Consider the following 25,740-nt stretch of genomic DNA (forward strand, 5'->3'; position numbering starts at 1 on the left):
GTTGTCGTGTTGAACGCAGCCCAGCAGAAGGGGCGTGGTCAGGAAGTGACGCGGCAGCCGCCTCCCGTTTTGGAGCCTCGTCGCCTTTCTCCTCCGGTTACTTGTAGGTTAAATTGGTGGCTCTTTTTCCACGCAGACTTTCGACCACATTTCCCGGGAAAGCGCCCTGCGGAGCTCAGCATGGGCACCGTCCACGCCCGGGTAAGAAAGAGTCCGGTACCCGTGTTAGTCAGCACTTTGACCTCTCCGTGTGTTCAGTCAAAAAACATGCAGAGCGGCCACTGAGCTGCAGAAAGGCCCATAATGTGAATTAAAGAAGCTGTAACTAGGCTTTCAGAGCTGTGGTGAGACACTGAATGAGTTTCCTGCTTGTTAGTTTAAAATCTCACAACTAAACTGCTGTGTATTTAGATCTAACCCATTGCGAGTACTGACAGATGCTAGAGGCTCCTTCACTCATTGTAGTGTTGCTGCACACTGTTGATTACATCCCCTCTCTCACACCAGATGTTGTTTTTAGTCAAAGACATGATATAGAAAATACAGGGGAGTGTTATGTAGCCTTGTATAATTTTATTTTTGTAAAAGAACAACAACATTGACATTTTTCTTGCAATACTTGAGGTCTTTGTTTGTTGCATTGATGAAGGAGCCTGGGTTTTTAAGATGTGCATTGTAAACAACTTAGCTGAAGCTGTTGTGCACATAGCAATTAAGCTTTTGAATAATTAAAGAGAAGTGTTTTAGGAGGCTATTAGGTATGTCTTAAAATGTATCTCAACACAGTAATCATCAAATAAGGCCTTTGGCATCAATTCATTTAGCTGCAAGTAACACTGTTCATTAACAAAATAAATAAAAAATTAAGAGTAACGGGTTAGTCAGAATAAGGTTAATTGACAAGTAGGTTTTCACTTACAAGGAATTCGTTTTGGTTTGGTGCATACAATAAAAAAACACATAAACTGCAATAGTCAAGAAAATAAACGAGATTACTATCAAAAATATATCAAACAGGTCCAGTTAAAATACTATAGCAGAACTGAGAAGGGAATTGACAGAAAAACTATTCATCAACTATTTGGATCATTAAGTTATTTTCACTTCAAAACATGTAATTGATTTATTTAAACATTTCCTGGATCTAGCTTCTCCAATGTGAGGATTTGCTGCTTTTACCTCTATTATTTTATTGTGAATTTAATATCTTTGGGTAATGGTATTGAACAGTAACGAAGATGTCATCCTGAACTATGTCTTGAGACACTTTATAGAGCCATTGATCCAATAACGGAGAAACAAATGAGCAGATAAAGCAATAGTAAACACCTAACATTACCAGAAAATCACCTCGAGTTTTCGTAGCATCTTATTTAACTTATTCTAATTCATTAAACACACTTTTTTCTAAAACATGTTTTGCCTAATATCTTGTGCTGCAGAGCCTGGACCCTCTGCCCATGCGAGGGCCGGAGCTCGGGATCCATCCTGACGACATCGAGGCTCCTGAGATCGAGCACGAGCAGAAGCAAGAAGTCCTTGAAAACAAGAATGTAAGATTTGTTATGTTGCAGGCATTATCAGCCTACTCACTGTAGTGCTACATGTCTCCTGTTTCCCTACATGTTCCCTATTACATTACATTTCATGACATTGCATTTAGCTGACGCTTTTATCCAAAGCGACTTACAATAAGTGCATTCGACCAAGAAGATACAAACTTGAAGAAAACAGAATCATATAAGTACATCAGGTTTCATAGAGCCAATACATTTCAAGTGCTACTCAACTGGCTTTAGATAAGCCAGTCCTTTGTTAGTATATAAGTGCTTTGTTAGTAATTCTATCGCTCGAAGTGGAGTCGAAAGAGATGAGTTTTCAGTCTGCGCCGGAAGACGTGTAAGCTTTCTGCTGTCCTGATGTCAATGGGGAGCTCATTCCACCATTTTGGAGCCAGGATAGCAAACCCACGTGTTTTTACTGATGGGAACTTGGGTCCCCCTCGCAGTGCGGGTGCAGCGAGCCGTTTGGCTGATGCCGAGCAGAGTGCACGTGCTGGGGTGTACAGTTTAACCATGTCCTGGATGTAGGAAGGGCCAGATCCATTCACAGCATGGTACGCAAGTACCAGTGTCTTGAAGTGGATTCTAGCAGTCACTGGAAGCCAGTGAAGGGAGCGGAGGAGCAGTGTGGTGTGGTGTGGGAACATTTTGGAAGGTTGAAGACCAGACGAGCCGCTGCATTCTGGATGAGCTGCAGAGGTCGGATGCCACATGCAGGTAGACCAGCCAGGAGGGAGTTACAGTAGTCAAGGCGTGAGATGACGAGAGCCTGGACCAGAACCTGCGTGGCTTTCTGGGTCAGGAGGGGACGTATCCTCCTGATGTTGTAAAGAGTGTATCTGCAGCAGCGGGTTGTTGCAGCGATGTTTGCAGTGTCACGGTCCTTTTGTACTGTCTTAAACCTTTCCTTAGAATATTTTATGAATTGTAAGGTGTCCTTGGGTGCTTTGAAAGGCGCCTCTAAATAGAATGAATTATTATTATTATTATTATTATTATTATTATTATTATTATTATTATTATTATTATTATTATTATTAAATACACCAGAAGTGTTTATTTGCAAAATTATCATACATATTTTTGTTCTTTGTCTTCTCTGTATTCCTAACGCTGCCTGTCTCTTTCTCAGGTTGTCGTTCAACGAGTCCACATAGATGGGCTCGGAAGAACGAAGGATGACTTGTTGACGTACGAAATCAAAGAAGTTTTCCGGGCAAAGAACCTGATAGATGTAGGTGCACGTTGATACAGCTGAACTACCCAATGATTCTTTAGTTGTAGGCCTCTGAGTAACTGTAACAGGATTAAAAAACATGACTTCATTTGTTGTGCAGGTGATGCGAAAGTCCCATGAAGCCCGACAGAAGCTGCTGCGCCTCGGTATCTTCAGAAAAGTTGAAGTTGTTATTGACACATCGAGAGGTACAGCCAATCACTGCACTGATATCAGACTAGAGTTGTTACATACACAATCTCAAGATATCTGACTTGTTATTTTAAACCAAACAAGCATGTTTTTTCTCTTCTCTTCAGGTGACGGTGCTCTTCCTAACGGCCTCGATGTGACGTTTGAAGTCACCGAGCTGAGGCGGATGACCGGCAGCTACAACACCATGGTCGGGAACAATGAAGGAAGCATGGTGAGCAATATGATAAATGTCACTATATCTTAATGCTCAAGGTTTTTTACTAAAGCACTTTGCATTTCATTTTTATTTGTTCCGTTCATGGTATGCAAAACGTAATGTATAATAATTGTTAACAAAACATGTCTCTATAAACACACCATTGATCAAAAAGGAGCAGGGAGAAAAAAATAAAGTTATATGACCTGCCCCTTTCTAAAAAAATATTTTTACTTAATATTTATTTTTCACAGCCAAACATAACAGTATCTTACGATAAAAAGAGAAACACAAGTAAAAAACATAAATTGCATTGTTGTTGAAATGTGCTGTAAAAATAAATGTGCATTAGGGTGGTCCTTAGTGCCATGTACATTTTAGAATTCATTTATTTTAAGCTCCAACCCCCAGAATTTGTTATGATAGCCAAGAAAACTCTCCTGGTGAATTTTATTCAAATTCCAACAACATTTACCCCTCCCTCATCAACCTTGAAGTTTAGCCTCACGTAGGGTGGTCCTTAAAATTGAAAGTGGGAAAGTCTACGCTCCAACCCCCAGAATTCATTCTATTAGTCAAGAAAACTCTCCTGCTGAATTTTGTCCTCAATCTGACAACATGTACCCCCCCCTCATGGACCTGGGCTGCCACACCAGCAGCCACGGTGCTGCAACTGAGGCTACACTTCAAGGTTGATGAGGGAGGGGTACATGTTGTCAGATTGAGGAACACATTCACCAGAAGAGTTTTCTTGACTAATAGAATGAATTCTGGGGGTTGGAGCGTAGACTTTCCCACTTTCAATTTTAAGGACCACCCTAATGTGCATACTTGCATATAAACATATTTTGAATGAAATAAACTGGATTACCAATGTCTTCTGTAAAGATAATTTCATATGAATTTAAGTTTGTCGCACTGGGTTATTTTATCGCGATGTGTTTATTTGTTGAGGCCTTTTGAGTTCAAATGTCTTTTGCATGTGATCTTTTTAAAGGTTAGGATGCTTCTGAATACACAATTGAAACTGTAATCATCAAACCCGCTTTGTTTTCAGGTACTGGGCCTGAAGTTACCCAACGTTTTAGGTCGAGCAGAGAAGATGAACTTCCAGTTCTCCTACGGCACCAAAGAGACGTCCTACGGTCTGTCCTTCTTCAAGCCCCAACCTGGGAACTTTGAACGAAAGTAAGACATCAAAAAGACTGTTTTTATGTCTAATTGAGTCACTACATAGTATGGTCTTTAGAGAGATGGGTATATGTTGTGATCTCAAAGGAACTGTAACCAGGTGTTGACATTTAATTGTTTTCCTTTTTCTCTACCAGCATCACACTCAACATGTACAAAGTAACGGGTCAGTTTCCCTGGAGTTCACTGAGGGAGACGGATCGAGGCGTCTCTGGAGAGATGAGCGTAAATACTTGTTTCTATTCATGTGTCTATTTATTTCATTTTGCGCAGTTAAAACCTTTTTTCAAAAACAAATTCTGTGTCCACTGTAAGTTAACTGAGCCGCAAAGAGTCATACTAGAAGGCAGTACAGTGATTTGTAAAGTACTGGGGGTTTGCTCTTTAAAAAAGAGTTCGGACTTGGTTTTCTTACATTCTTCATTAAAACTTTATTTAACAAGTAGGGTCCCATTGATGACGATCAGATCAGACTACAGACAGAAAAAACAAAACAAGAAAAAACTAAAATCAAGCATAGGAAACTCTCATTTGAAAAGTGAAATTTAGAGTCAGTTTGTAACCAAGAGCATTTCAAATCATCAAAGTCTTAAGGAATTGGCTTCTTATTCTTTAGTTTTCGAGGGATCAATTAATATTCCAAGCTGAGAGTGTATCCCTTTTTCCAATTTCCATTTAGGACAGGAAGCAGTCCTGAGATTTAATGGATGGAATGATAAAGAGGTCTAACAACAGAAGCCTCTCACAGAGCCATAATGGTTTAAGGACACAATAGATGCTTTGTTACAAACAATGTATGATGTACGATAATGCATGTGATCTGTACCAAAGTAACTCACGTCTTATAACCATTTCCCCTCCCTCAGTTCCCCTTGTGGAAGACCAGCCAGACCCTGAAGTGGGAGGGGGTGTGGAGGGAGCTCGGCTGTCTCGCTCGCACCGCCTCCTTCGCCGTCCGGGAGGAGAGCGGCCACTCCCTCAAATCCTCTCTCTCGGTATTTCTCTCTCATTTTACATTCAAATGATTTGACTGTAGGCTTGGGAATATAGTGGGTGATAAACCAGGATTTATGTGTGATTGGTGTCCTTTTGTTTTTCAGCACTCTATGGTCATCGACACGAGAAACTCCTCCATCCTTCCCAGGAAAGGCGGCCTGTTGAAGATCCATCAGGTTAGTCGTTTAATACTGAAGAGCTTTTTATGTGTATATTTTAAAGGGGACCTATCATACAAAATGCACTTTTTGATGTCTTTTATACATAAACATGTGTCCCCTGTGTGTCGGGGAACTCACGCAGTGTCAGAAAATAAAACCCTCTCTCTTTACGTACCCAAATCTCTAAAAACGGGGCTACAACGGAGCTGATCCAGATTTGCGTCCGATATGACGTAATATCTGAAATGTAGGCTGGCTTTACACCCACGGCCCTATCAGAAACGTTGCTATCAGAAACAATGCCCGACTGTTTTGGACGTAATATGGTCAAGGTTCAAGGTTCTTTATTGTCAATCTGACATAGTTACAGAGTAATTATGTAGTTGAAAATCTTATGTCACAGGCTTCAACAACAATGCAACATAATAACATAATAACAATAAGAGCATGAGCAATACAAAAATAATAATAGTTATAAAATGAAATAAAGTTATGATGTGCGGTGTTTACATTAGCATCGCTAACACTCAGAGCTAACCTGTACTGGAGAGCATGTGTGTGAAGAAGCAGGAAATAAAAAGGAACTCACCTTGTGGTATAACCGGCAAGAGAGAAAGCCTTTGAGCTCCATACTGTTTCAGAAATAATCCTTGATAATCCATGATATGGCGTTTCATCACGGCAGTATTTAGTTTAGACAGTAGCTGCCCAAAATCAGCACTTTTGAAACAGGAAGTGAAATAGAGGGATATGAGGCATGGCTAGAATGGGTGATCTGTTTGGTATTTTGAGCAAAACACTTCATAGACATGTTTTTTATATATTTTTTATATATCTGAGACCCATGCTATTGCCTAAAAATAGCATGATAGGTGACCTTTAAGGTTTTCTGTCTTGCCCAACCTTGTGAATGCAATATCTCAGGCCTGAAACCTGAAGGGAATTCATTCAAATTGGGCTCAAACGTCCAAGGATGAACTAATTACATTTTGCCAATCAATAGTCACTGTGACACTAACAAAACATGTTTTTGTCCGTCACTCCTGAATACATGTGCTACTGACAATTTTACAAAAACGTTTAGTAGGATGAATTGATACCATGACATTTTGGGCAGAAAATTAATCTAAACTGCAACTGCATTAACTGGGTGGTAATTCTAGTTTTTAAGTTAAATTATAAAAAACAATACGACTGTGCATGTGGACCAGGTTAACGTTTCTGTTGTTGTTGTTTCTGATGTGTAGGAACTTGCTGGTTACACCGGAGGAGACGCCAGTTTCCTGAAGGAGGACTTTGAGATCCAGCTCAACAAAACACTCTTCTGGGACTCGGTGAGATTCACATTCATTTAAAAAAAAAAAAATAGCTTTTTTAAAACACTTTATGCTGTATTCTCTGGGTTTCAAGATCCTAATAAATGATTCCAGTAACATATTCAGGCTTTTGTTAGCAGATAAATTCACTTTATTAAACCCTTTTCTCCTCCAGGTCCTTTCTGCATCAATGTGGGGGGGTCTGCTGCTGCCCATTGGGGACAAGCCAACAAGCATAGCAGACAGGTACAGAAACAATGCACCACATTATTATAAACTATTACGATATGCATGGGACCAGAGTGTTTGAAGTCGTGGCACTCAAGAGAACATTGGCCTAGTTTCTTTGCTTATATTTCTTTTACATTCTACCAAATTCGCACCAAAAGTGTTGACGAAATTAACTATTAGAAGTTTGTGTTTGCAAAGTACCCGTGTACGTTAAGACATCCATCACTGGAATACTTTGATATTGAAGAAAACTTAAATAAGGTATTCATTTAAGACAAGTTTTGTAGGTTTAGAGAGTGCCTTTTTTATGATTTCGATGTAGCGTTATGACAAAGATAATGAAAAAGATCATAAATAAGGATGTAGGGCAAACCAAAGATTTATAAAACAGTATATACTGTATAGCCGGGCTCAAAAGATTTGTTTTCAAGTTAACGTTTAAAAACATAATAATTTTCTGACCTATATCTCTGTCAGGGAGTACAAGTTTGCACAATTTAGGAAACTTTTAGACAGATTACTGCAATTGAGAAAACTATATTCAATAAAAGAATGTAATTATGTCTCAGTTCTCATCTTCATTTAATCAATCCCATGTGGCTTTATTGGCATGGGACTGTTGCAAAAGCATTGAAATACAAAAGTACATAATAATATGATTATTACCACAACTGAAAACTCATAACTGTATTACATATCGTATGTTATAGATAGATAGATAGACGGACAGACAGACAGACAGACAGACAGACAGACAGACAGACAGACAGACAGATCCCAATTTAGGAAATGTTTGCATTGCAGCAGCATAAATTATGACATTATGACATAAGAAATAAACAGTCCAAAATATTTCAGAAATAGAAATAAAATAGCATTCAAAAGTAAGAAAAAAAAGATATATATACATGTGGAAATGTATGTGTTTCTGTGGTCCTCCTAGGTTCTATCTGGGCGGCCCCACCAGCATCCGAGGGTTCAGTATGTACAGTCTGGGCCCGCAGAGTGAAGGTGAGACCTTACCCTCTCTGAGCTTCTGGTGAACGTTGGAGTTTGATGGTTATTTAAATGTTGTGTGCTTTGATTACTGATGTGGCAGGAGACTACCTGGGAGGAGAGGGCTACTGGGCGGGGGGGCTGCACCTCTACACCCCTCTGCCCTTCAGGCCGGGCAAGGGAGGCTTCGGGGATCTCTTCAGGACGCACTTCTTCCTCAACGCCGGAAACCTCTGTAACCTCAACTATGGTGAGAAGATAACAGAACGAGCACCTCTGTAATGTTTTGGGTTCATGCTATCGTGATATCTCGTATCACAATATGGAGTAGGGGATAATGTGCAGAGAGGCGGTCATTCATGAAAAATGACCACCAGGTGAGCGGGATCCTGACGTGAATATAAAATAATATTCAAAAATGATTCTATGGTGTTTTCTGATGGAGAAAATATATGTTAGTTATCCACAGCTGACGTTACATTTATTTAACTCTTCACATAGTCCCTTGATCCTCGTTAGCAACGGTCTGTTCTCCTTAGTGGTGGTCTGTTATTGAAAATGAACAACCTCTGGAATGTCCAAATTGACCAATTAGAATCGAGTATTAAACTAACTTGTGTAATAACAGATTGTAGCCCAGCCCTAGGTTGAATTTGTATTCTACCCTCTGGTTTGGAAGGTGTGGAGTGTAGTAGAAATATATGATGGAAAGCAATATAATAGATACATTCAGAAATGAAAACATTTTTTTTTTTCACTCAGGTGAGGGGCCAAAAGCTCACCTGAAGAAACTGGCAGAATGCATCCGCTGGTCGTATGGAGTGGGCGTCGTGCTGCGTCTGGGGAACATCGCCAGGCTGGAGCTGAACTACTGCATTCCCATGGGAGTCCAGAGCGGAGACAGGTAAGAGCTGAGGAAGGAAACAATCACACTGAAACTGCCTGGACAGGTGGGCTCTCTAACTCTTAAAGTGAGCCTCACACATCTGTTTACATGTGTCAGTAATGCAGGAAATATTGAGCACTGTCAAGCTTGCACCTGATGACTGAAGTGGGTTTGTTTAATGTCAATAGTCGGTCTATTATTAATTTACAGTCCTGCCATAGCCACAGAAAAAAAGTCAATTAAACAAAAAATTACAACCCACTATCTTTAAGTATCTATAACTAGAAGTAAGTCTAAGTATACACTATATTCAGAATATGTTCTCGGCTGTAAGTCAAACTTGTCTTTACTGTTTTTCTCAATGGTGCCTTTGAAGGTAGTATAATTTCACTCTAAGCACAGAGTACATTAAGCAGAGCAAACCTACTCGATTTTCTAGGTGGTTAAAATGTATTAGTTTGCGGCATTACATTGATTAACTATCGTGACACTGACTATATGCGAGTACCTTATACAACTCCACACTGAAAAAGTCTGATTCTTGATATTCTTTGAAATGTATTTTAACCGTTTCCTCCGTTCCCTGCAGGATCTGTGATGGCGTCCAGTTCGGAGCAGGAATCCGCTTCCTGTGAATCCACACTTCTTTGGATGTAGAACTTTGTTTGTTTTGTATCAGCATTATTTAATGGCAGAAACAGGAAATTGGAACAGGAAGTTGCTTGTACAGAGTTGTTGTTACGACTAATTAGTTCAATAAAAGTGTTTGCACTGATTTTTGCACTGGGTCATTTTTCAGAGGTCAAATACTCCGTAGTCTCAGATTTGACTCCTTCACTCAGTTTACATGTTCTCATGAATGAACCAGAGTATGTCACAAGATACATATCTGTAAGTCGTATACCAGCAAATTGTATTTACATTTTTGAATAATTGCTAAATTAATTGATTAGGAAAGAAAAAAAACAATATGTTAATTACATTTAGCTGACACTTTTATCCTAAGCGACTTACAATGAGTGCATTCGACCAAGAAGATACAAACTTGAAGAAAACAGAATCATATAAGTACATCAGGTTTCATAGAGCCAAAACATTTCAAGTGCTACTCAACTAAGCCAGTCCTGTAATTGTATTGCTCGAAGTGGAGTTGAAAGAGATGAGTTTTTAGTCTGCGCCTGAAGATGTGTAAGCTTTCTGCTGTCCTGATGTCAATGGGGAGCTCATTCCACCATTTTGGAGCCAGGATAGCAAACCCACGTGTTTTTGCTGATGGGAACTCTGGTCCCCCTCGCAGTGAAGGTGCAGCGAGCCGTTTGGCTGATGCAGAGCGGAGTGCACGTGCTGGGGTGTATGTTGAGCTTCTTAAATATGAACATTGAATATTTTAAGGTTTTGTTCTGTTAATTAAACACAAGGTATTTGAAGATCCTGGACTCTGGAAACTTAAAGACATTATACCATTCTGCTATTCAGAAGAAACAATGAATAGATAAAATGATTAAAAGATCAATTGACTGAAAATGGAAAGTTTCAGCCCTATATGTTAATCATTATATGCTATGACTTTAAACAATATTTGGAATAACAAGAGCTTTGAATGAAGATCATACAGTAAGTTTTGGTTTTGTGGGCCTTTTTATTTCACAATCCTTCCAAATGTACAAAAACAAAGACACGTTACAAAAAGAAAAAAAAAAAGGATTTCACCATTACCATTATCCCCGTGACGACGACAAAAAAAAAAAACAGAGCGACAGATGACTGGCGTCAAAGTGCATCAGCCTGAGGTGCAGAAGACACACCAAGGGAAATAAAAATCTCAATTTTCAAAAAGCTGTCCCCTCTTCCCTAAGAATTTGTTTTTGTTTTTAAACATCGGGCAGGCCCTGGCCTCCTCCTTCCACAGATTTCCCAGAGCAACGGAGGACCTAAAGGGACCGTCTGTTTCGGCCTCAGAGCATTCGGTAGTTCACTAAGAGTGGAATATAATTTAGTCCTTTGTTTGCATGGATTTCCCCAATCCTCCTCCTCCTGTTGTGAAGGGGATGTTGAGTTCCTGTTTGGAGCTTTTATAGCTCGATCTTGTCGTCATCGTCGTCGTTCTTTTTCTTCTTGCTCTCCTCTTCCACCACCAGAGTGTTGGTGGCCTCCTTCTTCAGGTAGGCGATGAAGTCGCTCACCTCGCGGCCGCCCTGCAACACGAGCGGAGGGACGGGACAATTAGCAAAGTGGAAACACAAATACTGAAGCCATTTTTACTTTAATAGGATTATAACTTAATGTTTTGAGTCATATTTTACATCTCAATATATATTTATATATATTTTTTTACATGATACTTGGATTTGATATACATGTTAACTAATGTCTCCCTCTGCTGTCCCATATATGGACATACATGTTAGCCACCGTGCATGATAGTCAGTTTTTGTTATGGCTGGAATATACCGCAAACTCCTTTCCATACATTTGAACAGAGTTCATCTTGATTCTGTATGTTTGTAGGGTGGCCGTCCGTATTGAAAAACAAATATGAACTGATGCAACATAACAACGACCTCTGCACAGGTTTGGTCAGAAGTCAGAATCCACAACGCCATGGGAGGGACAGTGGATTGTTTTGCCACATCAACAAACAAGACTTTAATTTGTTTTATTGATCAGGGATTCTTACCTCGTATTTCTTCGGGCTCATCTTGCTTCCAGCTGGGGAAAAGTACAGTGTGGGGAATCTGAGGAGGAAATCAAATCATTAATACATCGTACTGAACCATTAGATACTTTGTATAAATTCTGTAACCAAGCCTAAAAAATAAAGTGACACCTTATCCAAGGTTCCCAAATCCACAAAGATGAATTTTATCAAGGGTTAGGGTAACTTATCAGCCTACATATAAACGGACGGATGTTTTACTTCCTGAATAATCAACACTCACCCGCTGACTTCATATGGAGATGGCACATCGTTTGCTGTGGCGTCCATCTTTGCAATGACAACGTGGGGATCATTGCCGAGCTTTAAGAGGAGAGAAACTGTTAGTGCGCTTGTTCACAACATCTAGAGAGTCTTAGCAACCATTGAATACAGAGCTGAAATGATTAACTGACACAAACTATTCAACCCCAAACCTTTTCTCTTTGCCCAGCTGGTTAAATCTGCAGTTTTTATTCAGAGTACTATTTCAGTTTCCTCACCTTCTCTCCCAGCTCGTTGAATTTGGGCTCCAGGGTCTTGCAGTGTCCGCACCACGGAGCGTAAAACTCGATCAGCACGTCTTTGCTGTCGTCGTTCACGATGGAGTCGAAGTTCTCTGCCACAAGAACCTGAACACAAAGGGTACACATCACAGGTTTAATCATTATGGATTCAATGTATAAAAGACTATATACGAGTGAGGCATTTTTTACTGTTACATTGTCGGTATGTAAAGTCAGAATTAGTGCTTGGTACATAGTAGCAAATGGTCCGGAAAATTCAGAAAGCTCTGCTCTAAATAATTCAAATAAAAAATGTTTTGCTACCCTTACGAAACTTAACACAAATGTAATTGAAACCACCTGAGGCTGAACTCAGGATCTATTGAAGGATGAAGCGTCTGTGTATATTTGTTACTACACATTAAGTATTAAAAAAGTGGGAACATGCGAAAGGTCACAGTTGGAATAAATTCATAAAAATCAACAGCGCAGAAATGAAGAATCCGTCTGGATGTTTTGTCTCACCTTGACGGGTCCGTCGTTGCTCTCTGGGATGGGCTCTGATTTGAGGTAACGCTTCAACGAGCCGTCAAAGTAAGCCTGCAGGAAACGCTCCAGAGCTTTGCCATCACGACTGTCGGGAGAACAAGAACACAACTTGTTTAAGGAGGGGAGAGACAACCAAGAAACATCAACACTGTCCAAGTTTTAACATTTTCAAGATTTCAAGGCTTTTATTGTCCTTCGTGCAGTGTAGTTATGTCGATGAAAATCTTAGGTCACAGGCTCCTCCAACAGTGCAACACAATAAAACAGATAACATAGTACAAGTAAATACAATAAAATAGAATAGAAGTAGTGCCATAAGAGTCTATATACAAGTGATACATCATTTCTAAGTTGCAAACAGGCAATGGATGTCCTTAATTATACTTTTCTGTACAACTTTTAAAAATCTGAATGAGTGATTGTACAGTATTTCTCTTTGTCTAGATAACAGTCTTAAAACATCTGGACAAAGGGAGAGAGAGAGTGTGTGTGTGTGTGTGTGTAATTAAATGACTCATGCATGTGTTTTTCTTTGGTCATTTCTGGTGCACTTGTGGCAAACATTCGCCATGACTTACGAGAACTCCTCAGCCATGACGTATTTGTCTCCCTTGCTGGTGCGGATGGCCACCAGGGGGAGCTCTCCTGAACTTCCATCCATGCCGAACTCGGACACATCCTGGCCGAAGGCGCTCTTGCTGGCCACGGCGAAGTTCAGACTCTTGCCCTGATCCAGGAAGACCTTGGCTACCTTCATCACCCTGGAAAAAAGGAAATTGTGGTCCGTTTTAAAAGTCATGCTTTTGATCTGGAGAAAATGGCCTCTCTAATCCTAGGATGAAAATACGTAAGTGACAGCAGCGGTTTCTCAAGTTTGTAATTAAGGGAGAGAAAGTAAAAACCAAAGTGTTTCTTTCATTTAAATATAGTTCAACTCCATTTGTGTGTTTAAAAAAATATATAGAAAAGATGGGATTTGAGCTCAAGGAGAAAACATCGGCCCTGGGGTGAGTTCAGAAACGCGTACCTGTTCCTCCAGTAGTTGGAGCCCTTGGGATTCTTTTCATAATCAACCTCATAGTAAGCCACCAGCAGGTCTTTCCCCCGGATCTGGTCTTTGTTGTCGTCTGTCATGTGGGGGCAGATTCCAAAGCTGAGGTGAAAAAAAGAGGGGAAGGATGAATTAGTTTACAAAAAGGAATTTAAACCAACAAGTGTTGCTTTAGGACAACCACTCATACAGAGGTACAGACGGTTTAGTGCAGGGGGGTCAAACTCAAATACACAGTGGGCCAACATTTAAAAATAGGTACTAGTCGAGGGCCGGACTGGTTCAATGTTTATTGCAAAACTTATTGAATGAACTTATTGCACATATTAAACCTGGAACTAACAAAGCTTAAATGATTGCCTATAAAAACAACATTAAACATTAAATAATCAGTTGCATTCATTTCTTATGGCTCTATCTGCAGCTTTTCCCGACTCATTTCTTATGATTACATTTTTCCACAGGCCAACAACAGCTTCAAAAAAACTATTTCCCTCAAAGAAAAAACCAAACATGCCCTGTTGTCTCAAGAAAGAAAGTGCAGAAGGAAACATCCATGTAAACTCAGGTTGCTGCTCTGTGATGCTAGTTCAAGCCAGATACTTGGCATCTCATCTTGGGTGCAAGTTCATCAATGTTTGGGGTCAGGCTCTGAGCTGAGGAAACCCTCAGGATTGAGTGAAGGTGTGCGTGCAATATACCGGCGGGCCAGATCTAATAGTAATTAGAAATTATCCTGCGGGCCGAAATTAAATCCACCACGGGCCTGATTTGGCCCCCGGGCCTTGAGTTTGACACATGTAGTGTAGTGCAATCATTTAGTTTGTTTAAAGGTTCGGTCTGATAACAAGTTGCCTGAAAAGCAGACCAGGTGAAATGCAAACACACTGATTGGCTGCATATTTCAACCTCATGCAGGTATTGTTGAGACAAGAGGCGAGGCAGGAACAAAGGGAAAGTGAAAGAAAATAGGAGTGTATTTTGGGCACAGGAAGCTGCAGCTTAGTCACATGACTAAGTGTGAACACTGGTTCACCATATGTAGATAACATCATCTTGAACCCATTTGTAACAGTTTTATAGAAACGTGTGCTTGAAATTCCAACTAAAAAAGGCAAATTGATCGTTACACGTCCTGTAAATTAATAAAAAGTATTAAAAAGTCACTTATTGCACATAATGGGCAACACATAAATGAATCACTGCCAAGATGGATTGCCTCAACATTTCAAATATGGAAACTCTCTTTAGTGCAGTCTAATGGGCCCTGAATGCAAATGGAGGGGGGGACAGAAATAACAATGGAAATAGCATGCTTGTGTTTTCACTTTGAAGAGAACTTACTAAAACAATGTGTTTTTAAGTTCACTAGTGTACAACATCTTAAAAAACAGTTTGGCAATATCAACTTAAAAGATGACTTCAGCCAACTTTAATAACCAGACATAACTTGTGAAGATTGAGAGGCCAGCAAACTGTCTCCACATATCTCTAAGTGTAATACTTTTTCATGCTGAGTTTGAAGATATTGATCTTCTCTTTCAACTGCATTCAAACAAACGGAGGTATCTCTCTGGCTCGATGTTGGTTTTTATCTGAACCGAGCTGTCGAAAATGATGCAGCCATGATGATTGGCAAGGACCGTTTTTTTTTTTTCCTACTCTGAAAGAACCACTATTATTTTCTATTTAACTTCCATCATGTCATTGAACCAGACTATAAAGTCCAGTATTTTATTAATGACAAGTGAGAAACTTAACAGACATGAGTGAGCGCTGACTGTTTGCAGAGTGGACGCCTCACCCACCACACAAGGTCCTGTTGGAACTGGGCCATGCATGTAAATATGTGCCGTTACTGAGCAAGATAACAGATGGGTTCACCAGTGCTAACAAGACCAGCTATCGTAGGCGAGGTTTGCAAATGTTGCAGATGTTAGATGATGGGTTGAGATAACTTTAACACTCACATGCTGTCCTGGATGAACTTCTTGATTTTGTTGCTCGTGTAAACGTCCCCGCTGAATTGGACGGTGCCGTCTTCAAACTTGTTGTTGAGTCTTGGTGGGCGGAACAGGAGGACTCCCCTGGAAACAAAACACAAAATGTCAATGAAGTCTTCCTGCATCACAAATGTGTAAGGGCACAAGGTATTTAGCAAATATCTGCTCCCAAGGACTTGAAGCAAGAATAATGAATACACTAAAAGGCAGTACACTTTAATTGTCTTCTCCATGATGGTATGTTTGTGTTTTTATCATGTTCTGTTGCTTTTACCTCTTAGAATATTTAACAAATTGTACGGTGTCCTTGGGTGTTATGAAAGGCGCCTTAAATAAAATGTATTATTATTAGGAGGAGCTACTTACTCTGCATTAACGCCGTGGCTGGCGAGGAGAGCCTCAGAGTTGGTGTGGGCGAAGCGGTAGTTGTCCCTCAAGGCGTTGGCGGCCTTGGCGAACTCGGCCTGAGCTGTGCTCTTCTCATCAGCAAAGAACCCTGGGAACGAAAAGATGAATCATGTTCAAGATTCAAGGCTTGTATTGTCATGTGTCCATAGCTACAGTGTAGATATATCAATGAAAATCTTAGGTCACAGGCTCCTCAACGGTGCAAAATAATAAAACCGATACAAATTGTTAAGATGTTCAGATCAGGATGCAATAACCATGGTCTTATCGTGTCCAGATTTTTCTAACAGTGCCTGAAATTTGAGAAGTAACTCACCAACAACACTTGCGTCGGAGTCTGAGGTGTATTTGGCCAGGTCTGCCTCGGTCTTGAGCTCCACAGAAGCTGGTCCACCCTGCTTCTTCAGGAAACTGACAATCCCATCTACAGAGAGTCAGAGGAAAGCAGACGGACGACAGAGAGAAGATGGGAGGGAAGCAGAAGAAATGTCAATAACCTTGAGGTGACAGAGGATCAGATAGAGAGCCTTGAATAGAATTTAAACACGCATAAAAAAAATCATATCAGAGGCAAATACCTGCAGTCCTGGGACCATCATAGGGACCCGTCTCCTCTCCATCTCTGAAGATCTTCAGGGTCGGGTACCCACTGACACCATATTTGCTGCATACGTTGCTGCTGGTTGTGCAGTCGACCTGAGGGGAAAGGAAAATCGTTCACTTTCTGAAGAGTCACGAGAGAGACTCAGAACAGAAAGCCACACTGAAAGAAACGGAGTTAATTGAAGTGCATTATACCTTGACCAGAGCGACGTTTCCTTTCAGACGAGTGGCGGCTACCTCGTACTCAGGTGCCAGTCGCTTACAGTGGCCACACCTAAAGGACACAGAGGAAACGGATCAGTCAAACAAGGGAATTACTTACAAATATACTAAGCCGTGTTCAAGTTTCATCTTAGAGGAAATCCGGAGGGAGATCAAGTTATTTCAGAGTGGAATTTGACACCACTAAGGTGAATAGGGGTGTGTCAAATTAAAAAAAGTTAGTAAAGAAAAAAGAAGTGGAGTGTGATTCACAAGATTATAAACCAAGTAACTTGAATTGTCAGAAGCCCATATTTTCATGACCAAAGATGAGCAAAATGATCAAAAATGACTTGGTTTATTGTCACAGACAACTAAGAAACAAGCACATTTTCACAATCTTTAAACTACAACGCAGAAGAAATTGTATTTTAGCATTTGGAAAAAACCTTGGCGTTTACTCAAGTGTTTAATTTCACCGTTTTAGTCAATATTATAAACTTTTTGTTTAAGTTTGCCACATTACACAGTTGCCATGGACCAATCAGAGAAGGACACCAAAACTTCCCAGACCAATCAGAACGTTACAACAGGGAAAGGACACACCCCTAACTTCCTGGTAGCATAATTAGCTCACAGTTTCCATAGAAAATGCTTCACAGCGGCTAAAAACAGTAAATCATTGTTAACGAAACCTCATTTATTACAGTTTAATGTTTGAATGCACTGTCAAGTAATACATGTCTGTCAATCACGGGTGCACTTAAACAAAACCTATGAATGAACAGCTAGGAGTTAGACCTTTCCGCTTCTAGCTAACATGCTAACGTTTGATCACTAGCCAATAAAAGGAAGACTATTTGACACACAATTTGATAATCTGCCACATAGTTCCTAAAATGCTCTCCACAAAGCATTATGTTGTATCCAATCTATAGGAAATACTCACCATGGGGCAAAAAACTCCACAAGAGCCAGACCATGGAGTCCAATTTTGCTTTCGAAATCATCATCCGTGTAGTCATGCACGTCGCTGGCCCCGATGAAGCCGACGAGGGCAGCCAAAACCAGCACCCTCAACATGTTAAAAGGGCTTTTTTACTTTGTTTAACAAAGTAAAAAGATGCAAATTGTTTCTGTGGGCAGCCCTCCTCTTCCTCTTCAGCTCTTGTGCGGCTGAAAGCTTCTCCGACAGGGCCAAATGAAGCAGACTGGAGGCTGATGTTGGAGAAAGAGAGAGATGTGCAGTTAGACAGCGGGGACCTCTCCTAACCACAGTGTGGCAGCCTCCCATTGGTCCATTTTACCTGTCACTCAGCCTCAGTCAGCCAATGGGAAACCGCCAAATGAGAGATCGTCGTCTCAGGACCAATCAGAACTCGACAAAAATCACACAGAATCGATGATGTTACTTGACTGACTGCTTGCTAGCATGGCTTTTTAATGAAGTACAAATAACTCTAAATGTGTAATTATTTAAGGTGTAGATTTAATCTTAATCTTAATAATTGCTAATTTTGTGAAAAACATATTTATTTAGCATTTTCTTTTAGGGAAGGACATTTGCTGGTGTCTTTGGAAATACTTGCATTAAATACTCTGGATTTCTTTTCTTCTTAATTAAATAAAGAAAATGTGATTCCCAGTATATTTGAAGACATCACTTATTCTGGGAATTATTGTTTTCCTATAGAATACATTCTTAAGACACAACAGGTGTGCCGTGGTATTTTTATTTTTCAATATATATTTTTTAATTCTCAAAGCTGAAGGGTTTCAACTTTTTCCCCCAAAAGTTGTTCTTCATAAAAACAGTAGCCAATTAAGTTTCTGTTGGGCAATTAATTAGTTTATGCTCGCAGTTCTAGTCTCTACCACTAGTTCTTGTTATATGTTCTCCCTTGGCCTGCATCCTTATTTAAAGGGGACCTATCATGCAAAATGCACTTTTGTACGTCTTTTATACATGAATGTGTGTCCCCGGTGTTCCAGGGAACTCACCAAGTGTCAGAAAACACAACCCTCTCTATTTTCCTCCATACCCAAATCTCTAAAAAAGGGGCTGCAACGGATCTGATAAAAACTGATCCAGATTTGAACACTGTCCTGACGTCAGGACGGTGGCGCTACGGCTATTGGGCCAACTCCACCAATCAGGAGGAGACAGCCACGGCCATTGCCGTTCGAAAGCGCTGGAGACGCTGTAGTACATATGCCAGGCCTGTAGATGGTGCTGTTCTCACAGAATCTGCCCTTGCAAAAACAGAGCTAAAAAATGTCAAATTGAGCAAAATGAGGCATGGCTAAAATGCATGATCTGTTTGGTATTTTGAAAAAAAAAATATAAATATGCCTTATATAGGTATGGTCCTACACCAGGGGTCGCCAACACGTCGATCGCGAGCTACCAGTAGCTCGCGGAGGTTTTCCGAGTAGCTCACCAGAGGGCGCTAAAGTGCAGTTGACATGTTGAGACATATTTATTTATGTAGTATATTTTGAGAGTAAGAAAAATAGAGAAAAAGAGATGTAAGATGCAGTCATGACAACTGAGGAAGGTCCGTCAAAGAAGAAATCTAAAATATACTACTTTCATGACGAGTGGGAACATGAATTTTTATTTACGAGCATCAAAGACAAGTGTGTGTGTTTAATTTGTGGCTCGAGTGTTGCGGTGGGGAAGAAGGGAAATGTGGAGCGGCACTTCACAAAACTTCACGAAAACTTTTCAAAGGAGTATCCCGCCGGCAGTTGCCTTCGCGTTGAGAAGGTACAACAATTAAAAGCTACGCTACAAAGGCAGCAGTCATTGTTCACGAAGCCTGCCAAGAAAGCTAGCCTAGCTACAGAAGCATCGTTCCGAGTCGCTCAGTATTTGGCAAAGAACAAACAAGCTTTCACTGATGGCGGTGTTCTTAAGGGAGCGATGTCTGTTATGGCAGAGACTTTGTTCAGAGACCACAAGAGCAAGTCGGAGATAATGTCTGCCATTGATGATGTGCAACTGGGACCCAACACTGTGGCGAGGAGAGTGTCGGCGCTGTCAGTGGATGCCATGGAACAGTTGGAGCGGGACATGGTCAGGTGCAAGTGGTTCTCCATACAGTGCGACGAGTCGGTGGATGCGAGCGACACAGCTCAGCTGTCTGTGTTTATCCGGATGGTGTTTGAGGATTTTACGGCGAAAGAGGAATTTCTGACACTGCTTCCACTCAAAACCACAACAAGAGGTGTGGACGTGTATAATTCTATTAAGAATTATTTCATAAACAAAGGCGTGCAAATGGAGAAGCTTGTATCCATAACAACTGATGGAGCCCCGGCTATGAGAGGTCGCCACAACGGTTTTATCGCAAATTGTAAGTCAGATCCATATTTCCCACGTTTCCTGAGTTACCATTGCATCATTCACCAAGAAGCACTTTGTGCCAAAGTTATGGACTTCAATCATGTCATGAAACCTGTGATAAAAATAATAAACTCTATACGAGCGAAGGCAAAACAACACAGGAGCTTCAAAGTTTTTCTTGAGGAAATGTCAGCTGAATATGGAGATCTCCTTCTCCATGCTGAGGTGAGGTGGTTGAGTAGAGGGAAAATCCTACAGCGCTTCCTCTCCTTGCTGAATGAGGTAAAGCTCTTCATGGAAGAGAGAGGGGAGGACACTTCCATCTTATCTGATGCTGGTTGGGTACTTGACCTGGCCTTTTTGACTGATCTGACAGGAAAATTAAACCAGCTTAACCTCCAGCTACAAGGCAATGGCAAAACAGTATGTGACATGATTAGTGCTGTAAAGGCCTTTAAAGCAAATCTGTGTCTATATCTCCAGCAAGTAAAGGGAAAGAAATTGCATCATTTCCCCTCTGTTCAAAAAGTACTGCAGGAGAATGAAGCTGCTGCTGGCTTTCTTGACTTGTCAAAGTACTGTGACTGCTTAACTAAGCTTGGGCAGGAATTTGAGGACAGGTTTCTTGACTTTAAGCAGCTTGAGCCCTGTGCAAGTTTCCTTGCTAACCCATTCAACATCGTGGATGTTACTGACATGTCTGAGCAACTGGCCAGCCTTTTCAGTCTCAGTGCTTCAGAGTTGGAGCTGGAGATAATCAATCTCCAGAATGACATTCGGCTGAAAGCACATCAGATGGACGAAGATTTCTGGAAGCTATTGGACCCAGAGAAATTCAAAAACATTCAAACTGCTGCACTGAAACTGTCCTGCTTATTTGGGTCAACATATCGCTGTGAATCAGCATTCTCTGATATGAACTTTATCAAATCCAAATTCAGGACAAGACTTACTGATGAACACCTCAATGACTCAATCAGAGTGAATTTGTCAGGATACACTCCCCAGTACAGTGCTCTGGTGGATGCTATGCAGTGCCAGGTGTCACATTAGCTGAGTCAGGAGAAAGACAACAATGCAGTGACAGACTGAATGTTTGAAGACATATGTTTGCTTGATGCAAGTTGAGAAAAGCACAAGCCATATTCCCCTTTTACATGTGAAACTAATTTGTGAAATGCTTGAAATAATTTAAATTATAGAGCTAGAAATGTTATTACAATTAGGAACGTTGCACTCTTATCTGTAAAACTGTGTACTGTAGTTATTGATGTTAAAGCAGAACTCAGTATTGCATGGTGATTATTTGTCTTTTTTTCTCTTCATGAGAAAGTCAAGTTTATTCATGTTAATGTTAATGTTAATGTTTCTGCTCTTGAGTCACGAATGTGATATGTGCACTGAAATCTATATAAAATAACATGAGTAGCTCTTGGCCACTTTCTTTTTTCAAAAGTAGCTCCCGGTTAGAAAAAGGTTGGAGACCCCTGTCCTACACTATATTATTATAATATAGCATGATAGGTCCACTTTAACCTTATATCGTGCTCACACTTTTGTATTTCCCTGAATACAGTTGTGATCGATCAGAATTACTACACATAAACTGAGAACCAGAAGAAAAAGAGGTGGGTTGTGCTGAAACTGGAGAAAAACTGTGGTGGAAACTCAATGCAGTGAATGAGGACAGAGGGGAGACTGCAGCACGATTTTGCTCCGGGGTCCACTACAGGTTTATCAAGCTGTCATTAGACACCTGTCAGCTTTTCAAGTTATACCATTTGAAACCTGTGCAATAAATTACATGTTAAATCCATATGCTGCTCTAAATCCTATCTTTCTATCTATCATTAAAGGTGGGGTAGGTAAGTTTCAGAAACCGGCTCGAGATACACTTTTTGTTATATTCCATGGAATGCTCTTAACATCCCGATAGCAATGAATATCTTAAGTGCAAATCCATAAAAAAATGTCATCTGTGGAAGCCGTAGTACTGTAAAAAGTACGACCAATCATTTTAGCCGGCCCGGCTAAAATAACTGGATGGCCTACCTGCCTGTCAGCCTTCCATCCGTGCACAAATTTATCTCGTGCCCTCATTAGTCATGTGCGCGTTCGTGTGTGTTGGAGGAGGGGCTCTATTACCCCTTTCACACCAACGGTGTTTCAGGGCCGGTTCGGTGCTGGTGCTTGAAAAGCACCGGGTTTTCCTGTTCACACCGCAGCGGAGCAGCGTCATAGCTCCGGAATCCGGTTCGTTTCGAGCACCAAAAAGTTGTCCGTCTAGAAGCAAGAACCGCATACGTCACGCTTACGTCGGAGGGGGGCGAGATTAACCTGAGCTAACACTTAAGGCGAGTACGGCAAAATACAAGTTGTAACAAGCAGTAGTGCTGAGCAAAGTGACTAGAACGCAACCACACACTTGTTAAAAAAAACACACTTTATAAAGTCAGGCAACACTAACCAGGCTTCGTGTGATTCTGTTTACTTTGACCATCCGTTCGCTGTTATTGATCATTGTGGAGAGCAGGCAGACGTTTTGTTTGTTATTATAGCAGCTATCGGATGGAATCAATACATGGGCTGCACAGGTTGTCATGTCCGACTATCACAAGTAGAATCATAATGAAAAATACGTCGGTAAAAAGTGCCTGTAGAAAACTGCTTAGCAAGTAGTCAGTTTAGCTTCGGTTGCTATGCTAACATCACCCATGTTATACCAGAGAAACTTTCATAACAGCGTTGTGATGCCAAACAGCGTCAATTCAGACTGACACCAAACAGCGTCAATTCAGACTGACACACATTCACTTAAGGGGAACTGGGGATATGTATCAGCTGCTTGTGTGACAGTCAGACAGTGAATACTTTAGAGCCGTGTGAGCTAACCCGGAGCTAACGGGAGAATACACTCCCGTTGAAGAGCAGCCGGCCAGCACTGCAGCGGTCGGTAAATGCCGCTGAAACACATTAATAAACAATGAACCACGGCACTCTGGAGAAAAGTATAAGGTTGGAGAAGTCGTTATTTAATTTAATCTGGCTTCGTATGATTAAAAGCAACGCAGTCCCCGGCCCGTTGTTGTGAGGTGAGCTCCGGCGTTGGGGAGAAACTCAGCGACGTAAACTGTGACGTCATGACGCAGCAGCGGCAGCACCAGTCGGGCTCTGAGCGGTGTGAAAAGAGCCGGCGCTAAACCGAAGAACCGGTTCTGAACCAGAAAAGCTCTAGCACGGAGCTTGAACCGGAGTTGCGTTGGTGTGAAAGGGGCATATAAGGAAGTGGCAGATTTTCTCCGGTTGTGTATTTTCAATCTGGCTGCAGCATTTTGGACCTGTTGTAGCCGGTTTATTGATGTTTTGTTGAGGCAGGAAAAAGTAGCATTGCAATAATCAAGCGGGGATGAAATAAAGGCATGGATAGCCATCTCCATTTCTGCGTTGGATAGAGCTTGGCAATGTTCCTGAGATGGAAAAAAGGTACGAGTCATGACTTTGACGTCAGAGGACATCACGCTGAGGATCTCCACGTCGATCTACAGGTTTATACTGTCTGTGTGCCACGTATATCTGTTGTGGAAAACACTAAGCCCCCAGGATTTAGTGTGCTGGAGCCATTATTAGGGATATGACAAACGCTTTTAAAACTATAATTATAATTACCCAAAGTGTGTTTTCTGTTGGTTCTTTATCCATCCACTATGTTTTTCTTCCCTGTTCCTGATTAGCAACTTGAACATATTATTAGAAAAGTACAGGGACAAACTAAACAGCAGGTAAACAGACCTCCAACCTCCAACAATGCAACATACAGTTTACTTTCCACATAAAAAGAAATGAAATAAAAGGAGACACAATGGTGCAAGGCCTTCATTTCAGCCAAAGTAGATATGTGTGCTCTAAAATCAATACAGGAAGTACAATGTTTTCCAATTATGATTCATGATTATTTCTGGCTTTCAATAGATCTATTTATTTGCAACTTAGTTCCTCTTACTGATTAGATTCAGCCCCTAGTTTAGCTGCTATAGGCTTAGACTGTCGGGGGACACCTTACTTCTTCCTTCTCTCTGTCTGTACCTGTGTACTCTCATGTTCAGAATAACCCAGCTTCCCCCAAATTTCTTTTTGGTGTCTATCTACGCTGGGATCCTGAGTCGAGGCTGATCCTGAGTCCTGATCTGAGTCCTGGATTTCGAGTCGTGGCTGAACCTGTCACTGTGGTCCTGCCTGACTCTCATCATACTACTTCCCTGATGGCTCCCACAGGATTGTTGACATCCTCGTGGATTCATCTTCTTATTATAGACACATGCATGTAATGATGCTGGATGATGTCCTTTTTGTTGTTCTGTTTATGTTTTTATGTTTCATGTGGAACCTACTTGAGCAGGTCTCCCTTGAAAAAGAGATCAATGATCTCAATGGGATACACCTGGATAAATAAAGGTTTGAAATGAAATGAAATGAATTTCAAAACATTTGGTTTACCTATGTTGTAAATGTATTATCTTTTCGATTTACACACGGCATCTATTGCACGTCTGTCCGTCCTGGGAGAGGGATCCCTCCTCTGTTGCTCTCCCCGAGGTTTCTCCCATGTTCCCCTTTAAACTGTGGGGTTTCTCTGGACGTTTTTCCTTGTACGATGTGAGGGTCTAAGGACAGAGGGTGTCGTATTGTCATACTGATATTCTGTACAAACTGTGAAGTCCACTTAGACAAATGTAACATTTGTGATATTGGGCTATATAAATAAACATTGATTGATTGATTGATTGATACTGTGTTTATTTCTGCATTATACACCAAAGATGTAAGTGCATAATGTAAGTACAAAAACCATTAAGGTGATTCTAGTTTTATAAATTCATTTTGAGGCCTTGCATATCTTAGGGGCACTGTGTCAAAATATACTTTTAACCCTGAATTTCCCCACAGATTAATAACGGTCCATCTTATCTTATGTTATTTTATTATTATTTTAGATAAGATCATGCTCACGTTGTAAATTACCCTAATTACAGCTGTAAATAATCCGAAAGACCACAGATTAATTTGTACACAGAAGAACGAGAGGTGGGGTTTGTCAAAGCTGGAGGAAACAGGGTGGATACTGAAAGAAGTGAATGTGGGAGGACGGAGGGGAGACAGCAGCACATGTTTGGCTCCACTGACACATTAACCCTAATGCCCGAGTCACTGGACCCTACGTTCTTCCATAAGTGGGTCAAAAAGGACCCGTATTAGAATAATATGTGTTTTTATGCCATTTTTGTCATTTTGGTTAAGAAAAATCACTTGTATGATATTTAGTATTATATTTTGGTTCACACTAGAAATATTTTATATTTAATTTTTCACTATTTATAATGTTAGAAATTTTTTTTACATTTTGAAAAAAA

General features: G+C 40.7%; 2 protein-coding genes across 3 annotated transcripts; one reads left to right on the forward strand and one right to left on the reverse strand.

The window, feature by feature from the left end:
- The first annotated feature begins 45 nt into the window (after positions 1 to 45).
- On the forward strand, positions 46 to 9,743 carry samm50 (SAMM50 sorting and assembly machinery component). Of its 2 annotated transcripts, none has more exons than XM_034149119.1 (15): positions 46 to 201; positions 1,443 to 1,553; positions 2,695 to 2,796; positions 2,900 to 2,987; positions 3,099 to 3,205; positions 4,248 to 4,378; positions 4,519 to 4,606; positions 5,248 to 5,376; positions 5,482 to 5,553; positions 6,786 to 6,872; positions 7,030 to 7,100; positions 8,029 to 8,096; positions 8,176 to 8,331; positions 8,844 to 8,985; positions 9,557 to 9,743. In XM_034149119.1, the coding sequence occupies exons 1-15, from the start codon at positions 181 to 183 to the stop codon at positions 9,600 to 9,602; spliced, it is 1,419 nt and encodes a 472-aa protein (XP_034005010.1). In that variant the 5' UTR covers positions 46 to 180; the 3' UTR covers positions 9,603 to 9,743. The 2 variants fall into 2 exon arrangements, with proteins under 2 accessions (XP_034005010.1, XP_034005011.1); XM_034149120.1 differs by having other exon boundaries at positions 8,185 to 8,331.
- An 843-nt stretch (positions 9,744 to 10,586) lies between these two features.
- Positions 10,587 to 18,259, reverse strand: pdia3 (protein disulfide isomerase family A, member 3). The gene is made up of 13 exons (XM_034149118.1): positions 17,933 to 18,259; positions 16,978 to 17,056; positions 16,758 to 16,875; positions 16,496 to 16,603; positions 16,138 to 16,267; positions 15,739 to 15,855; positions 13,745 to 13,870; positions 13,296 to 13,478; positions 12,694 to 12,802; positions 12,166 to 12,294; positions 11,907 to 11,986; positions 11,645 to 11,702; positions 10,587 to 11,162 (listed from the first exon to the last, which is right to left on the reverse strand). Exons 1-13 carry the CDS (start codon positions 18,064 to 18,066, stop codon positions 11,040 to 11,042), a joined length of 1,494 nt encoding a protein of 497 aa, XP_034005009.1. The 5' UTR covers positions 18,067 to 18,259; the 3' UTR covers positions 10,587 to 11,039.
- Positions 18,260 to 25,740: the final 7,481 nt, after the last annotated feature.

The sequence above is a fragment of the Trematomus bernacchii genome, unplaced genomic scaffold, assembly GCF_902827165.1.
Source record: "Trematomus bernacchii unplaced genomic scaffold, fTreBer1.1, whole genome shotgun sequence".
NCBI lineage: Eukaryota > Metazoa > Chordata > Actinopteri > Perciformes > Nototheniidae > Trematomus > Trematomus bernacchii.